The 21,932-nt window shown below is 40.2% G+C and overlaps 1 protein-coding gene across 4 annotated transcripts in view; it reads left to right on the top strand.

Moving 5' to 3' along the window:
• Positions 1-11,175: 11,175 nt before the first annotated feature.
• Positions 11,176-21,932, top strand: part of Napepld (N-acyl phosphatidylethanolamine phospholipase D) — a 34,925-nt gene continuing 24,168 nt past the window's right edge. The window contains exon 1 of one of the 4 annotated variants that reach the window (XM_074064913.1): positions 11,176-11,279. Coding sequence is in view for 1 of the 4 variants with exons in the window: in XM_074064914.1 (XP_073921015.1) it covers positions 17,130-17,131 (2 nt within the window). In the remaining 3 variants the exon portion in view is untranslated. Of the gene's footprint in view, positions 11,280-11,335; positions 11,736-11,976; positions 12,671-12,761; positions 17,132-21,932 lie in introns of those variants that run through there. The other 3 variants (XM_074064915.1, XM_074064916.1, XM_074064914.1) reach the window with 3 other exon arrangements.

The raw sequence follows: 21,932 nt of genomic DNA, 5'->3' as shown, positions 1-21,932 counted from the left end.
TGTTATAAGAGAAGGAGACATATACACCAGCTGAGGGTTGTCAGGGTTTCCAAGCCTTACTACATAAGAAAATCACATTATGTGTCTGCATTACAATACAGACACGGGGAGCAAACACAGAGATTAAAAGTGCAGATTCTGGAGCCAGACAGTTTAAGTTAAAATCCAACTCTGCCCCTGACTGGCATTGTGACCTTGGACAAGTTCCTTAGCAATCTGCCAGTTTCCTCTTCTGTAGATGTTAGAAATGAATTCAGGATATTGGGGTGTCACAAGAGAGATGACACAACTCAGAAGTCAATAGGCAAGGCAAAATTTTACTTCTGCAGAAGGGTGTGCCACAGACAAAGAGTCTGGTTAGCAAGCACACTGGGTGGGAAGTCTGCTCAGGTTTTATCTTGTAATGCAAGTTAACCCCTTGCCCTGATTGAATGGGTTTTTGGTTCACAATCTTCATGATTGGCTAATTTGAAAAGGGGCATGTGGGGCAAGTGACCTTGGGGCACAGAGAGCAAAGATTTACTTGAACAGCAGTTCCTTAAGCAAGCAGTTTTTTGAAAGTAGGGCACTTGGTGATAACAGGAACTTGCTCAGCTATGAAGAATAACCCTTTGTTTAAAACAGGAATTTACAGGATTAAGTGACATCTGACAAGGCACATAGGCAACAATTCTGGGAAGTTAAGAAGACAGTTGTACAATGATAATATACTATACATTAACCCCTTTTGACAGAAAAAAATCTGACTTTAGTTTATTCTCACAGTAGATGGTGATAACAATATTAATATTTATTTCACAGGATTATTGAGTAGATCGAGTGTATGTTTGTAAAGTGCTTACAACAGTGATAACACATAGTAAATACTATATATTAGCTGTTGCTATTATTATTATTATTATTACTGAGACTTCTGGAATGAGGCCTAGCTGTCTGTATTTTAAATATAGCTCTCCACTGATTTTTATGCAAGCAGCCAGGTTTATCCATAGGCATCTAGAGAAACCACTGAAGTTCATGATTCTAGCTTCTTCTCTGAACCAAACCAATTTAAGAGTGAACTTCAGAACTGTTTGCAAGAATCTGGGATAGTCTGTAAACCCTACATTCATTCAGATTGCCTTGGAAAGCCTCTCACAAGTCCTTACCTTCCCATTGAAAGTCCAGGCTACAGGATTAAACTTCAAGGAAAATAAAGAATAAAATATAATCCACAGAGTTTCATCTTAGTTAAAGATAGGAAGAACATGGCTAGAATTTAGGCTAATCTGAATTTCTATACAGCATTTTAATTTCTTCTAGTTTCCTCCTCAATGTATATTGTCCCAGATAGATACAGGGAGTCCCTAAGGCTCTAGCTTTGCTCTAACATCAAGAATTGAAACAGTAGTTTGATTTGCCAGAGGACTAACCAGCTCTGAAGGCAGAGGAAACTCTGAGCACAGATACTGCATAGTTCTATGCACCAAGATGATACAATATGGATTATCTGATGGCTGTGTGTTTGTGTATTGGTCTGCTCAGGTTGCCATAACAACACAACTTAAGCCACAGAAATTAATTTTCTCATAGTTCTAGAGCTCACGGTGTTACCAGAACCAGCGGCACTCCAGGGAAGAAGTCTCCAAAGGAAGGAGGCCTCCACAAGGCCCTTGGGTACTGAGTTTGTGATGCTGTTGCAAAAAAGAATTTGGGGACACATTGAGGTAGAGACCAGTAAAGTTTATTAGTAAAGCAAAGCAAAGGAAAGATAGTACATAGTGCACAACCCAGACATGGATGTGGGCACATTTGATAACAGGTGCAATGAGTGTTTTAACATCCCCTTTGTCCTGACACCTGTTATAGTTGTTTTTGCTGTTACACTGTCTTATAAATTGGGCTAAAAGATTTCAAGGTTAGCCTGTTTATTAAATTTGGGTCACTATGACATAGATTTTGAATATTCCTTTAAATAAAGCATTAGTCCTGCCAGACGCTCCCTTCAAGACAGGTGTCCATCCTTGAAATAAGTATTTTCCTTTGTAGACACTTTTTATGCCCAGAGGAGTTATTTTCTCAATAATTTTTCCCGCAGGATAATGTCTTTAATAATCCTTGCTCAGTTCTCAGAGTGTACTAATTATTTTGGGGCAAATGGGCAAGAGCTGCTCCCCCCACCTTTTTTTCTTTTTACTAAGTGTTACAGCTTAATGAGGGAGTGTGAAGTTTAAAACAAAGAGAATAGTGCCTATATGCTTTTAATCAAGCCATTTATTAATATAATGTTTATCTCTGAATTCCTGGCTGCTGTTTTCCATGCCTCAATTTTCCTGATCTATCCTGCCTCAAGGGTACCAGCATAGTTGGTTTCTGGTAACAAGTGTCTTCCTGTATCCAGCTGTATTTTTTCTGTGATCTCACAGGCTATCAAGGATAGCCTCTCTCTCCCTTTTTATAAGACTGAAATCCTATAAAATTAAGGCCCTACAATTATGAGTTCATTTAAGCTTAATTACCTCCTAAAGCCAAATAATATCAAACAAATAATGTCACATTGGGGATTAGAGCTTTAATATATGAATTTGTGGAGACATAATTCAGTCCATAGCACTTTGCTTTTCAATGGAAATTGTGACTATTTTGACTTTGAAAATAATGGTTCATTTTGTTTTCCCACAGAAGTTACTGTTAATTGCTGGATGTTAATTCTCAAGCAATGTAATATCACATGAGAATTGTGGGAATAAAGAAAGAGAATGGACTAATTATAGGATCTCTCCATTCCACAGGTGTGGGACTGAGTTTTTATAAAAATTTTGAATTAGTACGCATTAAGAACTTATAGGGGTTTCATTGTGGTAATTCTACACATGTGTACAGTGTACTTTGAAAAAGTGCACTCCCTCCAGGGAGTATTCCTATAGGAATATTCGTATTCCTCTCTCCTCCTCTTCCCGCCTTTTGTACAGTGTTTGATGGGTGTCATTATGCTGTCTTTGAACATACACACATGAAATGCATTTAGGTCCTCTTCCCTCCCCCTCAGTATCCTTTCTTTTCCTCCTTCTCTGGTTGACCCCCTCAGACCATCCCCCTTTCACAGTCATGTTCCATTATCATCCTTATCATTGGGCCTGAGTTCTATCTCCACATCTTAGAGCCTGTTGCTTTAGGGAAATTAAAGCTCAGCATCCTCATCTATGAAAAGTGTGCAATCAGGCTTACTGCCTGAAGTTGTTATGAGGATTAAATAATTAAAATTATAAAACACTTAGCATAGTATCTAACATGGAAAATTATTCAGTAAGTCATAGCTTTAAAAATTCAGCCAGATCTTAAATGTAAAGTTCTAAACTAACACAGGTATCTAATATAAAATATGAAATGAACAAAGCTAACTACATCATAAGGAGTAATGCATGATCAAAGACATATTGTAATTTAACATCAGTCTATATATTCTGAAAAGTATGATTTCATAGGTTTCTGGAATTGAAAACCTCATTTCTACTAAAAAGAAGTTTTCAGAGTGTGTTTCACCTTTGTCCTTTGTATCAAGAAAAAGGAAGATATGTTTGGAATACTCAAGGAGTGGAGGGTATTTTTGGATGACAAGCTTTCTGAGGTACTACTCAGAAAGATCTAAACAGACAGAGTTGTTAAAAAGCTACTATAAAATTCTAAAATTCTCAGCCTTGCCTAGAACCATGCAGGGATGCAGAACTGACAAATCATGTGTGGATGCCTGCATCCACCAGTTAAGAGCTTCTAATCAGCAGATTGCTTGGAGAGGTCGCTCATACTATTAACTCCACTTAGAAACTGACTTTGAAGCAAGGTCAAAGAGAGATGCTAAACTGCATATACAATGAGTATCTGAGGATACCCTGAATTAAATCATCATGCAAACCAACTTCATCCTTTTCTCCAGGGCTCCAGGTGTCTTACTGAGTCATAAATTTCCTGTCCCCTTGTCCTTCACCTTCATTGCTCCCTACTTCCCATCCTTGCCCTCCTCCAAGTAGGCTCTTTCAGAATTCAGGGAATAATCATTCATCTATTTATTCAGTCCACAAACATAATACGAGTGTCTGTGCAAGCACAGAAGTAAGTGCTAGAGGGATAAATATAGTTCAGACGATTTTATTTGCATGAGTAGTTTACATTATGGTTGGAGAAGCAGAATGAAAATAGTCATACTATAATTTGATAACTGTGTTAAAAGATCTGTGAATGGGCCAAGGCAGAGAGACCATTCTCTTTTGAAAAGGTAGAGAAAAGCAACAATTCTTAATTTGAATGTTGAGGGAATGAAGGCTGCTGGGAAGAAAATTCAAAGCAGAAGAAGTAACATGTGCACAGGCTCAAATGTGTGTGTGGTTGACAGATAAGCTTCATGGAGGATTTGAAGACTGGAGAGAGATTGTAATAGAAATAAAACCGGGACATGAAATTCAAAGGTAAAATATTTTTGCCACAGGTCTGAATTTTAGGCCTGGAAGGGATCTTAAGAGAACATGTGAATTAACTTCAGTATTTTACAAGAGAAAGAACTGAATGTTAGGGCAGTTGACTTGTTCAAGACCGGACCAGGGATAATCTCTTCCAATTCTAGGTCTTCTGCCCCTTTCTCTGCAGCCTTCAACCAAGGTTTCTAATACCACCCACAAAATTGGTCCTGTGAAGTCTGGAAATTAGGCCTCTCAAAGTTCAATCAAGGCTGGAGGCATGGCTCAAGTAGAGTACTCATTTAGCAAGTCCAAGTCCCTGAGTTCAAAACCTATTATGGCAAAAAAACAAAAACAAAAACAAAAAAACCCAAAAAAAAAAAACCAAAACTCAATCTAGAAACTCATAGTAGGGAGTTTTGATCTATAGTCTTGTGTCTTCTCATTAACACTGTGTTAATTTCACACACACACACATACACACTCACATATGCATTTGTGTATGTGTGGTGCTGGGAATCAAACCAAACTCAGGGCCTTGTACCACATGCTAGGCAAGTACTCTATCATTGAACTATACTCCCAGCCCCAAATTTGACAAATGTATATATACATTCCATCAGAGTTCTGTCTTTTTTTTCTGACTTGATTTTATATCTATCTATCTATATCTATATCTATATCTATATCGATATAGATATAGACCTATCGGACCTAAAAGGCTGCTTAAAGGAGAATGTTTGGTCTTCTATTGATACCCAAACAAAACACCATAAATTTGGTGACTTGAAACAACACAACAGTTCTGGAGGCAAAATCTGAAGTCAGTTTCTCTGGTCTACAGTCAAGGTGTTGGCAGGACTAGTTCCTTCTAGAAGTCTAGGGGAGAATTGTTTCCTTGTCTGTTCCAGCTGCTAGAGGCTTCCTTGGCTGTGGCTGCATCTGTGCTGCTGTCACATTGCCTCTTACAAAGATCTCTGTGATTACCTTTAGGGCACACCTGGATAATCCAGGCTAATCTCTCCAACATAAGGTTTTGAATTTAATCATTCTACAAAGTTCCTTTTGCAATACAAGGTAACACAGATTTCAGGAATTGGGAAGTGGGTATCTTGGCTGTTGTTGGTGATGGGGTTTATTCAGTTTACTACAGAGAACAATATTCCTTGTCACCCAATTGGAAGCATGCAGAAGATACATACTGTTTAAGGGTAGATGGGAAGGGTCAGGGTAATTAACCCTCCATAATGACTCAGTCCGTGGATAATCAGATATTCGTGAGAAGTTTGGTCTGGTCTGATCTTTTCAGGTAAGAAGGCAATAGTCTATTCTTCCTCTACTTGTAATAAATGTCATTCTATTTGAATTAACATTGGGTTAGAAATGTATTCAGAGACTCCTGAAATTAGTGTTTGCTGGTCAATACTGACAAAGCCCCATGATAGGCTGAGTACTGAGAGTAAACTTTTTGGCCAACATATACAGGAGGGTCACAGTTTCTGACTGCGTATTAGTCGCTTGTATAGTTCAGGACATGCTAACCCCTCTGAGCAGAACTTCCCTTAGATCCAGGTATGAGGGGCTCTTGCTGCAGGCCCTGTATTTGAGAGCCCACTCTAGCTTCTTTTGGTTGTGCCTCTCCCCCAGTGTGCCATGCCCACTTGGAGCCCAATCTCTTCCCCTGACCATTCTCTAGGTACCCAGAAACTGGGGTCCTGTTCCTGTAGTACCAAGTATGCCTTTAGAGCCTACCCTAACCTCTTGTTTAGTTCCATTCACTTGATATCAAGTGTGCACCCTTAGGCCCAGGGGTAGCCAAGACTCAGCTCTTTTTTGGGGATGGATGGTACATGCTATGGTCTCAATGTTTGTATTCCCCCAAATTCATATACTGAAATCCTAATCCATCAGGTGATGACATTAAGAGGTGAAGCCTTTGTGAAGTGATAAGGGATTACTACCTTACAAAAGCAGCCCAAGAAAAGATCTTTTGCCCCTTCCAGCATGTGAGGTTAAAGTGAGAAGAAGCCATTGACGAATCAGAAAGTAGGCCATCAACAGACACTGAATCTGCCAGTGCCTTGATCTTGGGATTCCAGCCTTTAGAAATATATTTTTGTAAGCTACCTAGCTTATGGTATTTTGTCATAGCATTGCAAATGGGCCAGGACAATGGGTGGCATCCTCATGGGTAAGCTCTGGGCTGTGACAGATAGGACAAAGCCTTGGAGCCAATGTCAAGGGCCAGAGGTCAGCTCTTCCTGAGTGACCTCCTGAGTGACCTAAGGAATCTGAGAACTCAGTCCATCCTTACAAAAGTATATTTAACAAGGCAGGATAATTATCTTCTACTTAATAAAATTTCAGCCTGATTTATAACATTTAAATAATTAGACATGTGGGGTGTGGGCCTCCTTAGTACTCTTGTGAGTGATAAGCCTGGGTTATGAATTATTATTCTCATTGCCATGAATAACAACACCCTGGTCAGAGGTGGCCATAAGGCACAAAGCAGAGTTGATGAATCATCATAGTGGGAAGGAATCAAGTTGAGATTCTTTGAGCAGTAGGCTGAATCTTAAAAGTTCAATTATCCCCACAAGTTATTAAGAAAGTTGTTATAGGAGTTAGCTAACCTGATGGCTAAGAATGATGGTTTGGCTGCTGATAAGGAATCACACTCTGAACTGAACTGCTGACTTTAATGGAATAGCTTGTGACATATAGCAAGGTCCTGCTTGCTGTAGCCCCCTGAAGCCCATGGAAAATGACAGTGCCAGTCTGACCATCTAAGGCCAAGAATTCCCCTGCCAGACACATGGGAGAAGTTGGTGATGTATAACCCAGTGTTCAAAAGCTAATGACAGATAACCTGGACTCTGGAAGTCAATGAATGCTATATTAAACCAGACTTCCAGGACTGACACCCCCATGGCTGCCAAAAAAAGCTTGAGGTCTTGGGACCTTCCTTCTTGAGCCTGCCCATCCTCCTGGCTGAGAGTGCATTTTTGCTTTGCATTAAAAAACCTGCTCTTGCAATAAGTCTCCTCTATGGCCATTCTTGAGTTTTTCCTCTGAAGAGGTAAGAACTTCCTGGCTTAGACCCAGTGACACAAACCTAGTGACAAAATGATATTTATGGACTGGAGGTGTAGTTCAAGTGGTAGGGTGCCTGCTTTACAAGTGCAAAGCCCAGTCCCATCAAAAAACAAACAAAAAACTCAACCAACAAACCAAACAAACAAAAAACAAAGTGAACTCCAGAACTATGAGCTTAGCAAACCTATTTTCTTTATAGTTAGCATGCCTCTGCATTTCATTAAAGTAACAGAAAACTGATTAATACACCAGCAATTCCACTTTTGGATATATGTCCAAAAGAATTTAAGTAGGATCTTTTTGTTTTCTTTTTTTGTTGTTGTTATTGAGACAGGGTCTTGCTGGCCTAGAACTCATTATGTAGCCCAGGCTGGCCTTGAACTCTCAATCCTGTCTCAGCCTCCAAGTACTAAGATCACAGGGGTGTGCCATCATGCCTGGCCAAAGTAAGATCTCAATAAGATTTATGTTTGCCAACAGTTGGAAGCAACCCAAATGTTCACTGATGAACAATGGATAAATAAAATGTGGTATGTACATACAATGGAACATTGTTCAATCTTAAAAATCCTGTCACATGCTCTAATATGGATGAATGTTGAGGACATTGTGCTACATGAAATAGGTAAGTCACATAAAGGCAAATACTATATGATTCCATTTATATAATGTATCTGAAGTAGTCAAATTCACAGAAACATAAAATTCAATGGTGGTTACCTGGGGCTAGGGAGTGGAGGAGAGGAAATTGTTTAATGGGTATAGCATTTCAGATTTGTAAGGTTAAAGAGATCTGGAGATTTGTTTCATAATATGGATATACTCAACACTACTGCATACTTAAAATGGTTAAGATGGCAAACTTTACTTTTTTTTGCCACAATTAAAAAAAATAAATGACATCACTCTAATATGAATGTTGAAACTGTGTGTTCTAAAAAATTAAATAGCTTGGAACAAATTGGTAGCAGATCAGATTTGGCCTTAATGGTTTGCTGACCCCTGATGCAAACAATTCTACATTCCCTGTAATTAGCACTTTGCTTTCATATATATATATTCCCCCCTAAACCTTTTTACAGAGTAACAGAATGTTACAGGTATGTGTTGACATAGAGACTCAGAGTTATTTTGGGGAGTAAGAGTAAAGAGGCTGGGGATGTAGAGGGGTATTTTCTAAGGTCAAAGAGGTAGGTAACAGCAGAGCACTGATTAGAATTTAGTTGCCCAAGATCCTTCCCATTGCCACGTTTAGTCATCTACAGATTCTTTTAAGTTTCTTTTTTGCTTTTATTTCCAACAGTAATGGGGTTTGAACCCAGGGTCTCGTGCTTCCTAGGCAGGTGCTTGCTCTACTACTTGAGCTACGCCCCCAGCTCTTTTGGTTTTAAGTTATTTTTCCTGTTTGTGCCAGTGTCAGCCTGGACCATGATCCTCTGTTAGCCTCCTCTGTGTTGGGATGACAGACAGCACCACAACACCCAACTTATTGGTTGAGAGGGGACTTCACTAACTTTTTGGTTGGGCTGGCCTCCAAATGAGATCCTTCCAAGTAGCTGGCATTACAGGTTGGATGCACGGAACCTGGCCTTCTATAGATTCTTAATGATCATGAAAACAATCTTTGATTTGACACAATATTTAACTGAATTCCTTGAATGCCATTATAATTATGGATTAAATTAAAGTCCTCTAGTGCTAACACACATACACACACACACACAAAAGTTACATTGGCCATTAAACAATTGTGAAAAATTGCTTTTCTTCTTTATAGCATTCATTCACATTTAAAATTTAAGAAACAACTTAGGACACAATTATTATTAGTACTGCCTGCATGAATTCCTGCGGGGGGAGCATAAAAGGAAAAGACAAATCAAGTTCACCAGGTCAGAATCTAAAATTAAACTATGGGTAAAATGCTTAGGATGTAATGTTCAGTTTGTTCTATGCTGCAAAGCAGGATAAACTGGAGAGGTTTTGCCTGCCATGATAGAAACTGTTACGTTGAACAGTTTCTATCATGGTAGGCAAAACCTAACCTGGGTTTCATTATTGAGAAAAAGCCCAATTCTAACAAAATCCCTAAAGTTTATGTAATAGTTCATGAGTTAAGAAAGCATAAACAGTACCTAACAGAGCTCCAACTGTAATGTCAGTATATTATTCATTCCTCCTTTCTGGAAAACAGGTGCTTATGTTAAGCACTAGCTCAAAGAAAAACCGCCTCTGAGCAATTTGTCTTCATGATAGCTGTATGATGTTGTGAAAGAAAGTTCCTTTTTAAAAAAAAATTTTATTTTGCTGTTGCATGGTAGGTTATTATTCAGCCCCACCCAAGACAAGTGACTTTTAATCACACTTCAGCAACTGCAAGCTAGCCTGAGGAGATAAAGTCCACACTAACATATAAGTTCCTGCAGTGTTATACGGGTACATTAAAAACGTGGAATAGTTTAGTTTGCATTTCTTCCTCATATCTGCATTGGAGCCTGTTTTTTTTTTAACCATTGTCAGGGAAGGCAACGGAAGTAATGAGTGCTACAGTGAAACAAAGAAAAACCAGATCTGGGGTGAGGCCAGAGAAGGGTCACCTCACCCCAGAGGTTAAAGTGGCCAAATGAAATAGCATGTGAGCACATATGGGACAAGCTGTACCCCTCCCATTTCTGTAACCTGACCTAAATGGTATACAAGGAAAGCCCCCTTTGTTCTCGAGGATCAGCCTTTGGTTGCGAATCCGCTGAGTCCTGCCGGGCTACTTAATAAACTTGCTTTCCAAAACCTTTGGTTCCAGACAGGCTATTTCTTTCAGGCCACCTCAGGAGGACTTTTTTACTTTTTGTTGGTACTGGGGTTTGAACTCAGAGCCTCACACTTCTCTAGGCAGGCACTGTACCACTTGAACCACTCCGCCACAACTTTTTTTGTGTTGGGTATTTTTGAGATAGGGTCTCTCCAACTATTTGCCGGAGGCTGACCTCCATCCGTGATCCTCCTGATTTCTGCCTCCGGAATAACTAGGATTGCAGGCATGGGCCACAGGCGACTGCATTTTAAAAGCAGTAAAGCCGGAGTTCAAACCTCAGTCCCACAAAAAAAGTAAATGAAAGTACTGTTACAAGCCACTGATATCTGAAGTGCACACACGTGAAATTGAAATTAACTTTTGGGTGCCAGAGGCCGTAGTCAATGCTTCTCTGTGCTCGGCGGGGTTCCACTAGTGTCCAGGAACGTGTTCATGTGATGCGGAAGGTGACAGCTGGTCAAATGGTTAGGACAGGGAAGTCAATCCCGTCCGCTATGGGCCCCTGCAGCGGGCGCCCCGGGACAGGCCGGGAGGGTCTTACGACCCGGGGCGTCCCCTTTACCAAGATGGCTTCCGCCCCTAGAGCCCTGGGGGCAGCCATCTTGGTCAAAGTCGGGGGCAGCGGCCCGCGCGGGAGTAACGCTAGCCAGGCTGCCAGATTCGAAGGCCACCATCAGTTAGTGACCCGCAAAGGGGCGCGAACCTAGCTGCAGCCTGGGTCCTGCGCGGTCCAGACGACGGCTCACCCCTAGGATGCCAAGGCGACGAGCGCTGAGGCGCTGCCTACAGCTACTGGCATCGTCGGCGGAGCCGGCGCGGCGGAGGCGGAGGAACGCGGGCACCGGGCGCCGTGGCCCCTCCCACCAGCCTGCGGTGCTGTGGCCGGCGCCGGAGGAGCCCCTACGGCGGTGCGCGCGCCCGGCTGTGCCCCGCTCTAGGTGAGCTCGCGCCCTCGCCCCGCCCCCGCGCCGCGCGCCCGCGCCCTCGCCCCGCCCCCTCCGCCGCCCGGGAACCCTCGTGCCCGCGAGCCCCGCGTTCCTTCTCGGGCCCCGTGGGGAGGCGTTTGCGTCCCTGCCGAGCTTCTCTCGCGTGTCTGCCGCTTCCTCCTGCGTCTCTGTGCCGAGCAGTCCACACGTCCCCTCCGGGCGCTGTGTGGACTCCTCGGCGAAGTAAAGCAGGTGGCGAGCGGGTTTCCCGGTGCCCAAGCCCTGCCTCCGGTGGAGATGCTGCACTTGTGAGTGACAGGGCTCGGTGTGAATCTCCACATCCCCGAAGCCGCCTGGGTGAAGAGCCACCGTGATTTTAACCCCTCGGGGAGAGTAGCAGTCTCCGGCATTTAAGATCCCATCTTTCCTGGAAATTACCGGGTTGTGTCTTCCCTGATCGGAATACAAGTGGGTGTACCTTTCTTTTTGTATGCAAATGACCGGGTTCCCAACTTCCTCAGGGCAACTTATTTCGGCTTAGTCGGTAGTATTTATATTTCTGAAAATCCATTCCAACAAGTTTGTTCCCCTTGAGCTTGAGATAAGTGTACTTATTTAACCACAGCTTGGAAATGCGGCGGAGAAACATGGGGCAAGGTGGGGAGGGCGGGCGGCGCAAGGCGCAGGGTTCTTGAGTTTTTTTGTGCAGTGGTTTTTTTCTTAAATCCGAAATTACTGCGGACTCTTCAGAACATGAATTTAGGAGTTTCCCCCCCTCCAGACCCCCAGAATGGAATGGTTGTAAATGTGCTTCCATGGGCTCCGGGGCCTCAGGGTTACACCTCTGTCCAGCCTGGAAAATAGGAAGGGAGTGAGAAAAGTTAACAGCCTTTAGAAGTCATTGAGTTCTTTCTTACCTTTGCCCTCGCTGTAGATTGTTCTGTAAGTGTTACAAACATGATCCGCCTGGCTGGCTTTGGCAGGAACATGAAGTGTTTGGTATTTGATAAGTCTGCTTAATTTATCCATAAAGTCACTCCTGAGATACAGGTCTCTGCAAATGAAGAAATGATTTCCGTCTTTGTTAACAGATCGAAGTGTAAAGAGTTCCACGTCTATTTTGTACTGTGGCTATGATTCAGGCACACCGACGTCGTTTAGAAAGAAGTTATGTAATCTTTAAAAAGAAAGATTACCTGTATCTCACAATAGTCTGGTTTTGTTACAAGAGAATATCGGATCTGTTAAGGAATTTAGGGAAGGTGTGTTTATTTTAAATAAGAATTTAATAAGAGGCAGATCAAGAGATTAAAACAGGCTTAAGTCAACCGAAAATACAGCTGTGATTTTCAAAGATTTTATTTTGCTAATATTCTGCAGGCTTTCCTGCTGTAAGAATTATGGTAAGTGTTCAAGGGATGAAAATACTTAATGTATTTATTTCTCATACCTTTATTTAAGCTCACAATTCCACATTGTATAAGACAGCTTCTACGTTGCCAAATCGAAAATTTAAATTAGTTTAGTATGAATATATGAAAACATTCCGTTGTAGAGTTTTGGTTATACCTTATTTGATAAAGTCATCCTCATGTGTTTGAAAGGAGTATTATGCTACTTTGAGTATTTGTGAGTTTGGAAAACTGAGGAGAAATTTTGTGAACATTTAATTTGCATTTGGAAAAGTAATGTTTGCCTTTAAATTTTGTTGTTTCATTTTGTTTTCTCATTTTGGTGGTGAATAGCTGTGGATGTAAGTGGGTTTTTCCATTCCTTTCTACTCCGTGCGAATATGAATATGGCTACATCCAGGGTTGTGTTAATCTGGGCATTTTAGATTAAAATGCATACAAGTAAAACATTCTATTAGAGGAATTAATCATGCACATAATTAATCATTAAAGAACACTTTGTGTTATCTTGGAAAGTCTGTGAAGGCATACATAAAACTGGCATAAAAAAGTCACTCCAGGTGCAGTGGCTCTTAACTGTAATCCTTGCTACTTGGGAAGCAGAGCTGGGTAGGGATCGAGGTTCTAGGCAAGCCTGGGCAAAAAGTTTGCAAGACCCCATCTCAACCAATAAAACCTGGGCACTGTGGTGTGTGCCTAGCATTCCTACTACATAGGGAAGCACAGAGAGGAGTATGGTGATCCGGGTACACTTGGACATAAAAGCCGGATCCAATCTCAAAAATATCCAATGTAAAAAGGTCTGGCAGCTTGGCTTAAGTGGTAGAGCACCTGTGGTAAGCCAGTACAGCAAAACAAACAAACAAACAACCCTTACCAAACACATAAGGTTTCAAGTAATATTTCATTCTAACTCCTATAATGCTGAGGAATTCTCTGTATCTACAATTTACAGTTCTACTTTAATAGGCATTTATTTTTAGTTGATTTTATGGAAGTAAAATATATGAGATACTATGGATGAGGAACCCAGGAGTTTGAGAACCTGGCAGATTTTAGTGATTTGGCTAAGGTCCCTTCCCTGAACTCTGGCTTTTGTTAGACAAAGGCACCAATGAAGCCAAGGTGTGAAATGGTCAATACCATTGATTACAGAGGTCAGTGTAAGGTGGAGCAGCATAATTCAAAAGCTGGATTGAAAAAGCAACTCTGCTTGCTACCTGAAACAATCTGTCTGTCTTCTTGAACACAGCAAGAGGGTTCTTATCTAATTTGGGTCCTTTCCAGATTAAGGGATGCTAAATTGAAAATAAATGCTTGTAGAATTTCCGTGTGATTTCATAATCTCAGTTATAAGAATAAAGTTATCGGGAGAAAGTAACACCATATTTTGTCATTATTAGCACTTTTTAAACTGGTCACATACAGGGTTTGTTTTGCTTGTAAAATCATTATGCCAGGACAATTGGATGGCAACAATGATTTGTTTTGGAAGTTGCTGTTTTCTGTATTTTAAATCTCCTTCAAACTGCAAAGTTTAAACCATGTTGTATGGTTAAAGTAACTAATGAAAGATGCGAGAGTTTCTCTTTTTTAAAAAAATTGAGGCTAAACTAAGTTAAATACTCCATGTGGCAAAATGTGTCATTTCTTTTCCTGTACTGACCATATGTTCTTTGGGTCCTGTTTCTAAGCATAATTAAGATGAGAACATGACTAATAGTGCAGACTCTATCTCCAGCTAGAGGTAGACCCTCGGAACATCATGTCACTGTGGCTTGACTTGTTTTGCCTGCACAAAGATCACACAAGGATGGCTTTTATCATGGAACCTTCAAATGGTAATGGACTCTGGAGGGCATGTGCTTGGTTCAATCTCTTTAAGTTACACACCTCTTATTTCTACCCTCATAAGTGTTAAGCTTATATGATACAAAACTGCAACATCAAAATTAGGCTTTTCCTCTGTTTTACAGAGATGAGAGATTTAAAATTCTTGGGTGAAAGTTGATTCCTTTCTCAATCTTGCCTTACACAGTGTCTCAGTTTTCTAAGTAAGCCAGGTGTCCATTGTATGTAAGGGTATGTGTGCTGTTTGTAGCATGTTTTTTGATACTGGGAGGGCCCTGAAGTCCTTCTAGCTTTTCTCTACTTCATTCCTAGGATGTAGATCCAGATGGCTCTAGGCAGCTGGATGTGGGAGGAATACAGAGTGCCTTCCTTTCCCTTAGGGAGACTCCTGTGTATGACTCATGCTTATATCATGTTGGTCAGAGTGTCACCAACATGACCATCCCTAGTGGGAAGGCCGGAGGATTTAGTTGCTTAGCTGTTATTTATATCTTAGGTAGAACAGGGGTTCTGTTGTTGAGCAAAAAGGGGGACTAGATTTTCCCTGTAGGCATCTTCTTGTCCCCATGATTTTTCGGTTTTTATTTTCACTAATTAGCAGGGTTAGTGGAGTTGTCGTCTATTGACCTTTGTCCCTTTGTTCTTTAGTTACTTTTGCTTCTCCTATTATTTGATTTCCCAGCAGGTGATCTTTTAAAAAAAATTAACCATGTCTCCATTACGAGCAATTAGGAATTTAAATTCCTGTTCTTCATTTGTTTATTCCATAAATATTTGTTGAGTGGGCTGCTACATGTTGTTATAGAAAATGTGAATTTCTACTGATTTCCTCTTTTTTTTTTTGGCTTGGCTTCCTGGGTGCACAGAGTTGAATTTGGGACTCAGGTAGGTTGAGTACAACACTGTAGTCTTTCCAGTCAGTACTGTGTGGCAGTTGCAAGATATACCACCTCTTCTAGATCAGAGTGTGGGACAGGCAGAAAGAGGAGTTTTATGGTAGGCTCCTGCCAGACTAGTGTGTGTTCTACAGTATCAGAAAGCCCCTTTGGACCTTCCTAAATGCCTGTCCTGCCTTTGTGGAACATGACTTAAAGTACAGTAGCAGTTCTCATTCTTGCCTTTACATCAGAATCACCCACAGAGCCAGCATTTTCATTCAGTAGTCTCACGTGTAGTTTAAAAAGCTCCACAGGCAATTCTGGTGTGCCACCAGCATTGAGCATCACAGGTTTGAGACTTTGTATGAAGCCCAGTGAGAAATATTCTAGGGAGGATTATTAGTCACATGCTGGAGATCAGATCCTTTCTTTTTCTTTCCTTTTTCTTGATGTGGGATTTGAACTCCGGGCACCTGAGTCTTGTCCCCAGCCCTCACATCCTTTCTTGACAGCCTGTTTGGCCACAGAGAGGAGGCAGAAGGAACTCTGAAGTTAGTAGAATCATTTGGCTAGTGGGCTGGACACTGAAATGCTTTAGTTACTCATGATTTTTCTGGAGCTGGCCTTGCTTGCCTGTTTGCCTATGCCTATCATAGAAATTTTTCCTTTGAGTAAAAGAACCTCTTTAACTGGGGCTTAACGCCCAGGGGAAAGTGCTGAGTATATGTGGCCAACATTTAGTATGCGAGTTTCTATTTTTGTTCCTAAGAGGCAATGATCGGTAGAGAGAATTAGTATTTTCAAAACTAGGAGACTCTTAAGGTTTATGAGGGTCTCCCTCGAATTCAGGAGGGTTGGTGAAGCCATAAGAAGCTGTGGGATTGGGTCGGAATCTTGTGGAGGATTGTCCTTTTATATTTGAGATCTGTGTGAATTCCAGGAAGACCAGACCTTCCCTTATTCAAAGATAAGAACAAAAACACATTCCTGACTTTATTCTGTTTCAGTTTATTTATACCTTTGCCTTTAGCCCACATGTCTCAGTGTAATAATTTAAAATGGCATGTCTATCTAGCTATCTATCTATCTATCAGTAACCTTTATTAAACAGTATTTCAGAGCTTGATAAAACAGTGACTTACAGTTGTTGAGGGCTTACTGTGTGCCAGATATTGGGCTAAGGGTTACAAAACTAAGGCTTAGAAAGAAAGACAAGGGCCAAAGAGTTAGAAAGTATTTATTTCAGAATTTTAATCCCTTGTGCTCTTTTCCTGGTATATGGTTTTCTCTGATAACCAAGTCAAGTATATTTTAATTATGTTCACTTAAAACTGTGCTTTTGTAATTTACTACATGCTTCCTGCTATTCTTAAACAGAGGATCCTAAATTGAATTTAGAGGTCTCAAAGTTCCTTTAACCTCAAGATTTTATTTAGTTGAAATTCCAGGTCTTCCTCTAGGCCTCCCTCTGAACCTTGTCCTGTACTAAAGAGGCAGGAGGTGGTGGGTGAGCAGAGTCTGGCCCAGTAGTAAACTGAGCCTGTTTCTTTAAAAAGCTCTATTTTTTTTGTCATTTACCCTTGCCTTACAATTGATGAGCCACACAGGGCTCATTAACTTGTTGGCCACATTCAGAAGGTTTGGAGGCTTTTCAGTGCCACAGATCCCCACCCAGCCCCCACCTCAGATCATAGGACTGTCTGTCAGTGTGGACTACTTGCATGTAAGGAGGAAGATGCCTTACTGTCCTGAGAATTTGGGCTTGTGGGTTTTGGAAATGTATAATTTTCTTCATTCACAGTTGATCCTATGATAAACATGGTAGATATAGTAAGCCAAAATCTGTATGGTTGCTTACGAGTAAGGTCAGGGGCTCATACTCTCTATAGTACCTGGAGAGCTAGAATTTATAAAGTAGACATTAAAACAGTGTTTGTTTAACATGACTTTACAAATGTTTTAATTAGAGGTTTTCACCAATTAGTTCTGAAAGTATAATGGCTGTTCATATCAGATTTGTCATTGAAATCTCTTCAGAAATGTCATTTCATGCCCTGAATAACCTCCTGATATACTTGATAAACTTGTAAAATTACTCTTTGTTCCAGTAATTTTGTTCTCAGGTGGAAATAGTTGACACATTCCTTGCCAGTCAGCCTGGGGAGAGTAGCTGGACCTGAACTACTGTGGCTGGGATCTTTGTTAGGGAGTGGAAACTTGGAGGTGTTCAGTGTCACCAACTGACTTTTGGTGTAGCCAAAGATTTTTACAGTTTTAGTGGTGGAAGGACCTTCAAGCTTTGGTCCAGGCCTCTCATTTTACAGGTGAATTAATGTAAGTCTCAGCAATTTTAAGTGACTTTAAAAAGGCTACAGAATTCAGTACAACATGAAAGTTGGAGTTGGAAGTAAAGTCAGAAAGAATTGAACTGTGCATTTTTTCTTTCCCTGTATTTTCTATCAGGAGCTTCAGAGATGCTTACTTCACCATAGCTTTTCTCATGGGTTATGTTTTACTCAGGAAGCTTTTCTTTTTGTGCACTTGATTGAAACAGAGTCGGCAGAGAGAAAGAAGAAGCATATTTATGTTAAAATTTTGGCTTAAGGAATATAACTGAAAATAGATAATCATCTAGCATAGTTAGGATACATTTTTAAGTTCCATAGATAGCAACTTAAGCCCTCTTTCTTCCTCTGCCAGCTCTTTAATTACATAATTATGTATATCATTTAGGTATTGTTATTATTGTACCAGAAATGAATCTACATTTTGTGTTTAATATTATTATTAAGGTGTTAAAGAGGGGATAGATGTCATTTCAATAAACATTATTTTATTCATGTTTTCTAAATTTGCCATAACACGACATTTCAATTTGATTACCCTAAGGATTCCAGTTTAATACTGTAAGTAGTATCTTAAAAGGGGGTTTTGTTCTTAAGCTCGTTATTTACCTTATTTATTGTTTCTAATTCTATTTTTTTTTCATGGTGGTACTGAGGTTTGAACTCAGGGCCTCACGCTATTGTTTCTAATTGTAACTGAAGCTTTACTTGAACTCAGGTCCTAAATCTTGAGTCACTCCACCAGCCCTTCTTTTGTGATTTTTTTTTTTTTTTTTTTTTTTTGAGATAGGGTCTCACAAAACTGTTTGCCTGGGCTGGCTTCAAATTGTGATCATCCTGATCTCTGCCTCCTGAGTAGCTAGGATTACAGGTGAGCCACTGGCGCCTGGATGAAGCTTTACTTTCTTATTTACATATAGGAAAAGCTATTGTAGAGGAACCATCTAGAATGTTTATATATTTTGGTGTCAAAATCTGTTAATAACTTGTGAAATGACTTTTAGTTCAGTATATTGAATTTTGCCTAATTGTTAAGAATTTTCAAAACCTTTGGCAATAAGCAGTCAAGAACATTTGTTGTCTTTGACTACTTTTTAAAAAAGCATATCATAATTTATTTATCTTTTTACAGTGCGTGGTGTTTGTACTCAGGACCTCATACTTCCTAGGCACACTTGCACTCGAGCCCTACTTTTTAAAAGAAAACATGTCAAATTTTTGTTGTATTTTGCATCATTCTCAAAAGTCTGTACTCAGACTTACATGCTGTTGGTTAGTTGGTGTTCCTTCATGAATTACTTGTCTAAGTACCTTTTTCATCTATAATCAGATGAGTACTTTATGAAACAAATTTAAAGTTTTTTGTGATGCAGGGGTTTGAATTCAGGGCCTTGAGCTTGCTAGACAGGCGCTCTACCACTTGAGCCATGCCCTGAGCCCTTTTTTTTTTTTTTTTTTAAACACAAGAAAGTACTGTGATTTTTTTACAAGAAATAGAGAAATGTGGATACTTACATAGTGTTTTGTTAAGTAAAATGATTAGCAATATAGATTTTTAAATCTATCCAAAATTACAGACTTTCACCTAAAAAAAACTCAATTGGATCAAAAGGTCCTACTTATGTATTTTTTACCCTTTACTAATATAAATAATAGTAAAGATAACGGTTCTCATCTGTTCAGCACATACGGTGTTATTTCCTCATTATAGTCCCTCAAGGAGATATTTAGAGGTTTCCATCTTTATTTGACAGAAAAGAGTCCAGGTTTTGGGAGTCTGAGTTATTCCCCCCAAGCTGATACCTCTAGGTAATGGTGGGACTAGAATCCTATTTTCCTGCTTCCATCTTTTTACTCTTGTGAAGATAAATTGGTGAGATATATAGATTTATATTATATGTACATATCTAAATATGTATTATGTATGCATATTAATTGTAATATATTTTTGACTCAATTTTGTTTTTTTTGGTGGGACTAAGGTTTGAACTCAGGGCTTCCTGCTTGTAAAGCAGGCACTCCACTTTTAGAGCTCACCTCTTGGAGATGGAGCCTCACCAACTATTTGCCTGGACTGGCTTGAACTAGGATCCTCCTGATCTCAGCCTCCCAAGTAGCTAGGATTATAGGCATGAGCCACGAGCACCTGGCTGACTCAGTTGTATTTAAAACTCATAACTTATGTCTAGTGTGCTCCTTGGTATAGTATAATTAACTTTCTGTTTATTTGTTTTATTTTTCTTTAGCTTCTTAGCAGAACTGGTTTTGGTCAATAAAGTAAGTCAAAAATGAAATTCAGTGGTAAACAATGCAGTACTTTCTTGGTTGAGGTGTGTTGTGTGGGTACCTCCCACAGAACACTCTCCCTTTCATTCTTCAGTGTACTTCCCTTGCTTGAACCTATCTGCCCTCCCACCAGCCTCCTCAATGTCTGTGAGGCTCTTGCCTGGCATCCTATTGAATGTGAAAGATGGAAACAGTTTCATTTCACTACTGAAGCCTGTGTGGACATTTCAAGGAATTGAATGGTTTCCTTAGCTGTGTTATCTAGCATTGTATTAAAGTGACCGTTCTTTTCAATAATAATAAAGAGAACAAATATAAAATTATAAATTCAGTGTTAGAGCTATTTGAAAATACAGTTCAGAATATTTTCCAAATTTAGTGTCAGCATCTTTATTGTCATGTCATGGACAGTCACTCAGTACTTATTAAATGTCTGCTCTATGAATACTGATTTGCTGCTTCATAATTTAGGAGTATGTTGAAATTCCAAACATAAGTTGCACTATTGTAGTTTTTTTTCTTTAACATTTTACATGATAAAGTATACATTCAATTCTAGGGAGTTGGCAAATATTAAATGTCAAAGAAAGAAAGCATGAAACATTTCCTTTTGAAATAGAGAATTCTTGCTTTTGGAAAGTATTTCACCCATGTGTGCAGTTATTGAAGTAAAATATTTGTACTTGGCTGACTTGCCTTCACCAGATGTCATAGCTCCGACCTCCCTTTGGTTAGAGACATAGGGCTAAGTCATTCTGCTACTAAATAGGCAATTAACTGTCAAAGAAGTGTAGAGAATGTACTTAATAATTACTAGAGAGAATTTATGTTGTCCTTTTTGTAATAAATTGAGTTTGAAAAGCTCAAAGCTAGTTAATAGCAGGATCATGCATGTAACTCACTCATCTTCATTTTCTAGTTTTCATGTCATTTTACCTTTGGTGTTTAAGGCTGCCCCTTGTTAGGTTATTATACCCACTAATGGAAGGATCAGAAAATTGATACTGATGGGAGTCTTCTTGTATGACCCAGTTGTCAGGCATGCTCCAAGGGCTGAGGCTCAGGTTGTCACTGGCAGACCGTGTCATTTTGCACATTCACTGAATGGACTTCTAGTACTTTTCCTCCAGAAGAACCATTGCATATGGCCAGGGTTTGGAGTTTTACACGCTACTTCTCCTTCTCATACTCTTGCCTACAGGGTGTCTTGTGAAATGGTGCTTCCTAGTGCATTTTGTGTTGCTGGACATGTTTCATGGTAATACATAATCCTGTGACCATCCATTTCTACACAGTCCCATTCCCATCCCACAGATGTTAAAAAAAATCGTATGCATGGTCCTGTGGTGACATTCAGTGGTCCTAAGGCAGGAGCATGGTGCATCGGAGACAATAGGTTAAGGCTGTGTGTTTGGAGGAGAGGAGAGTGCGGGCAAGGTTGGAAAACCATACTCTCTGAACCTTCTTACTGACAATTGCCCTTAAAGCAGAAAGAAGCCTTTAAGGTCTTTCCTTTTTGTTTTGTATCAGATTTGCCTTTAAAAAGATCTCTCCTGAAGACTAGATTTTGTGTGTTTGTGCAGTGGTCATTGTGGGGGTGTGTGGGAGGGTATTGCAGAAAGAGGATGGTTGTTTGGTATGGAGACCTATTTCCATGGGTTGATTGGGATGACAGCCCAAGTGGATGGGAGGTAAGAAAACAGCTTGCCTAAGTAGACAGCTTTGGAAAACCTTATTGTCAAGGGAGAAAACAGATCATTGAATCCATTTTTCACTCCGAATTTACTCTCTAGGCCCCTCCCTGGTTCTCTCGCTCTCACTCTGACACTCTAAACAGCTTGGAGTCCAGAGTCATCCATTTCTTCTTGGAGTCCTGCTTACTCATCATCTCAA

Source organism: Castor canadensis, chromosome 2, assembly GCF_047511655.1.
Source record: "Castor canadensis chromosome 2, mCasCan1.hap1v2, whole genome shotgun sequence".
Taxonomy (NCBI): Eukaryota; Metazoa; Chordata; class Mammalia; order Rodentia; family Castoridae; genus Castor; species Castor canadensis.
Note: the sequence above shows the minus strand (reverse complement) of the source record. Positions and strands in the feature narration are given on the sequence as shown.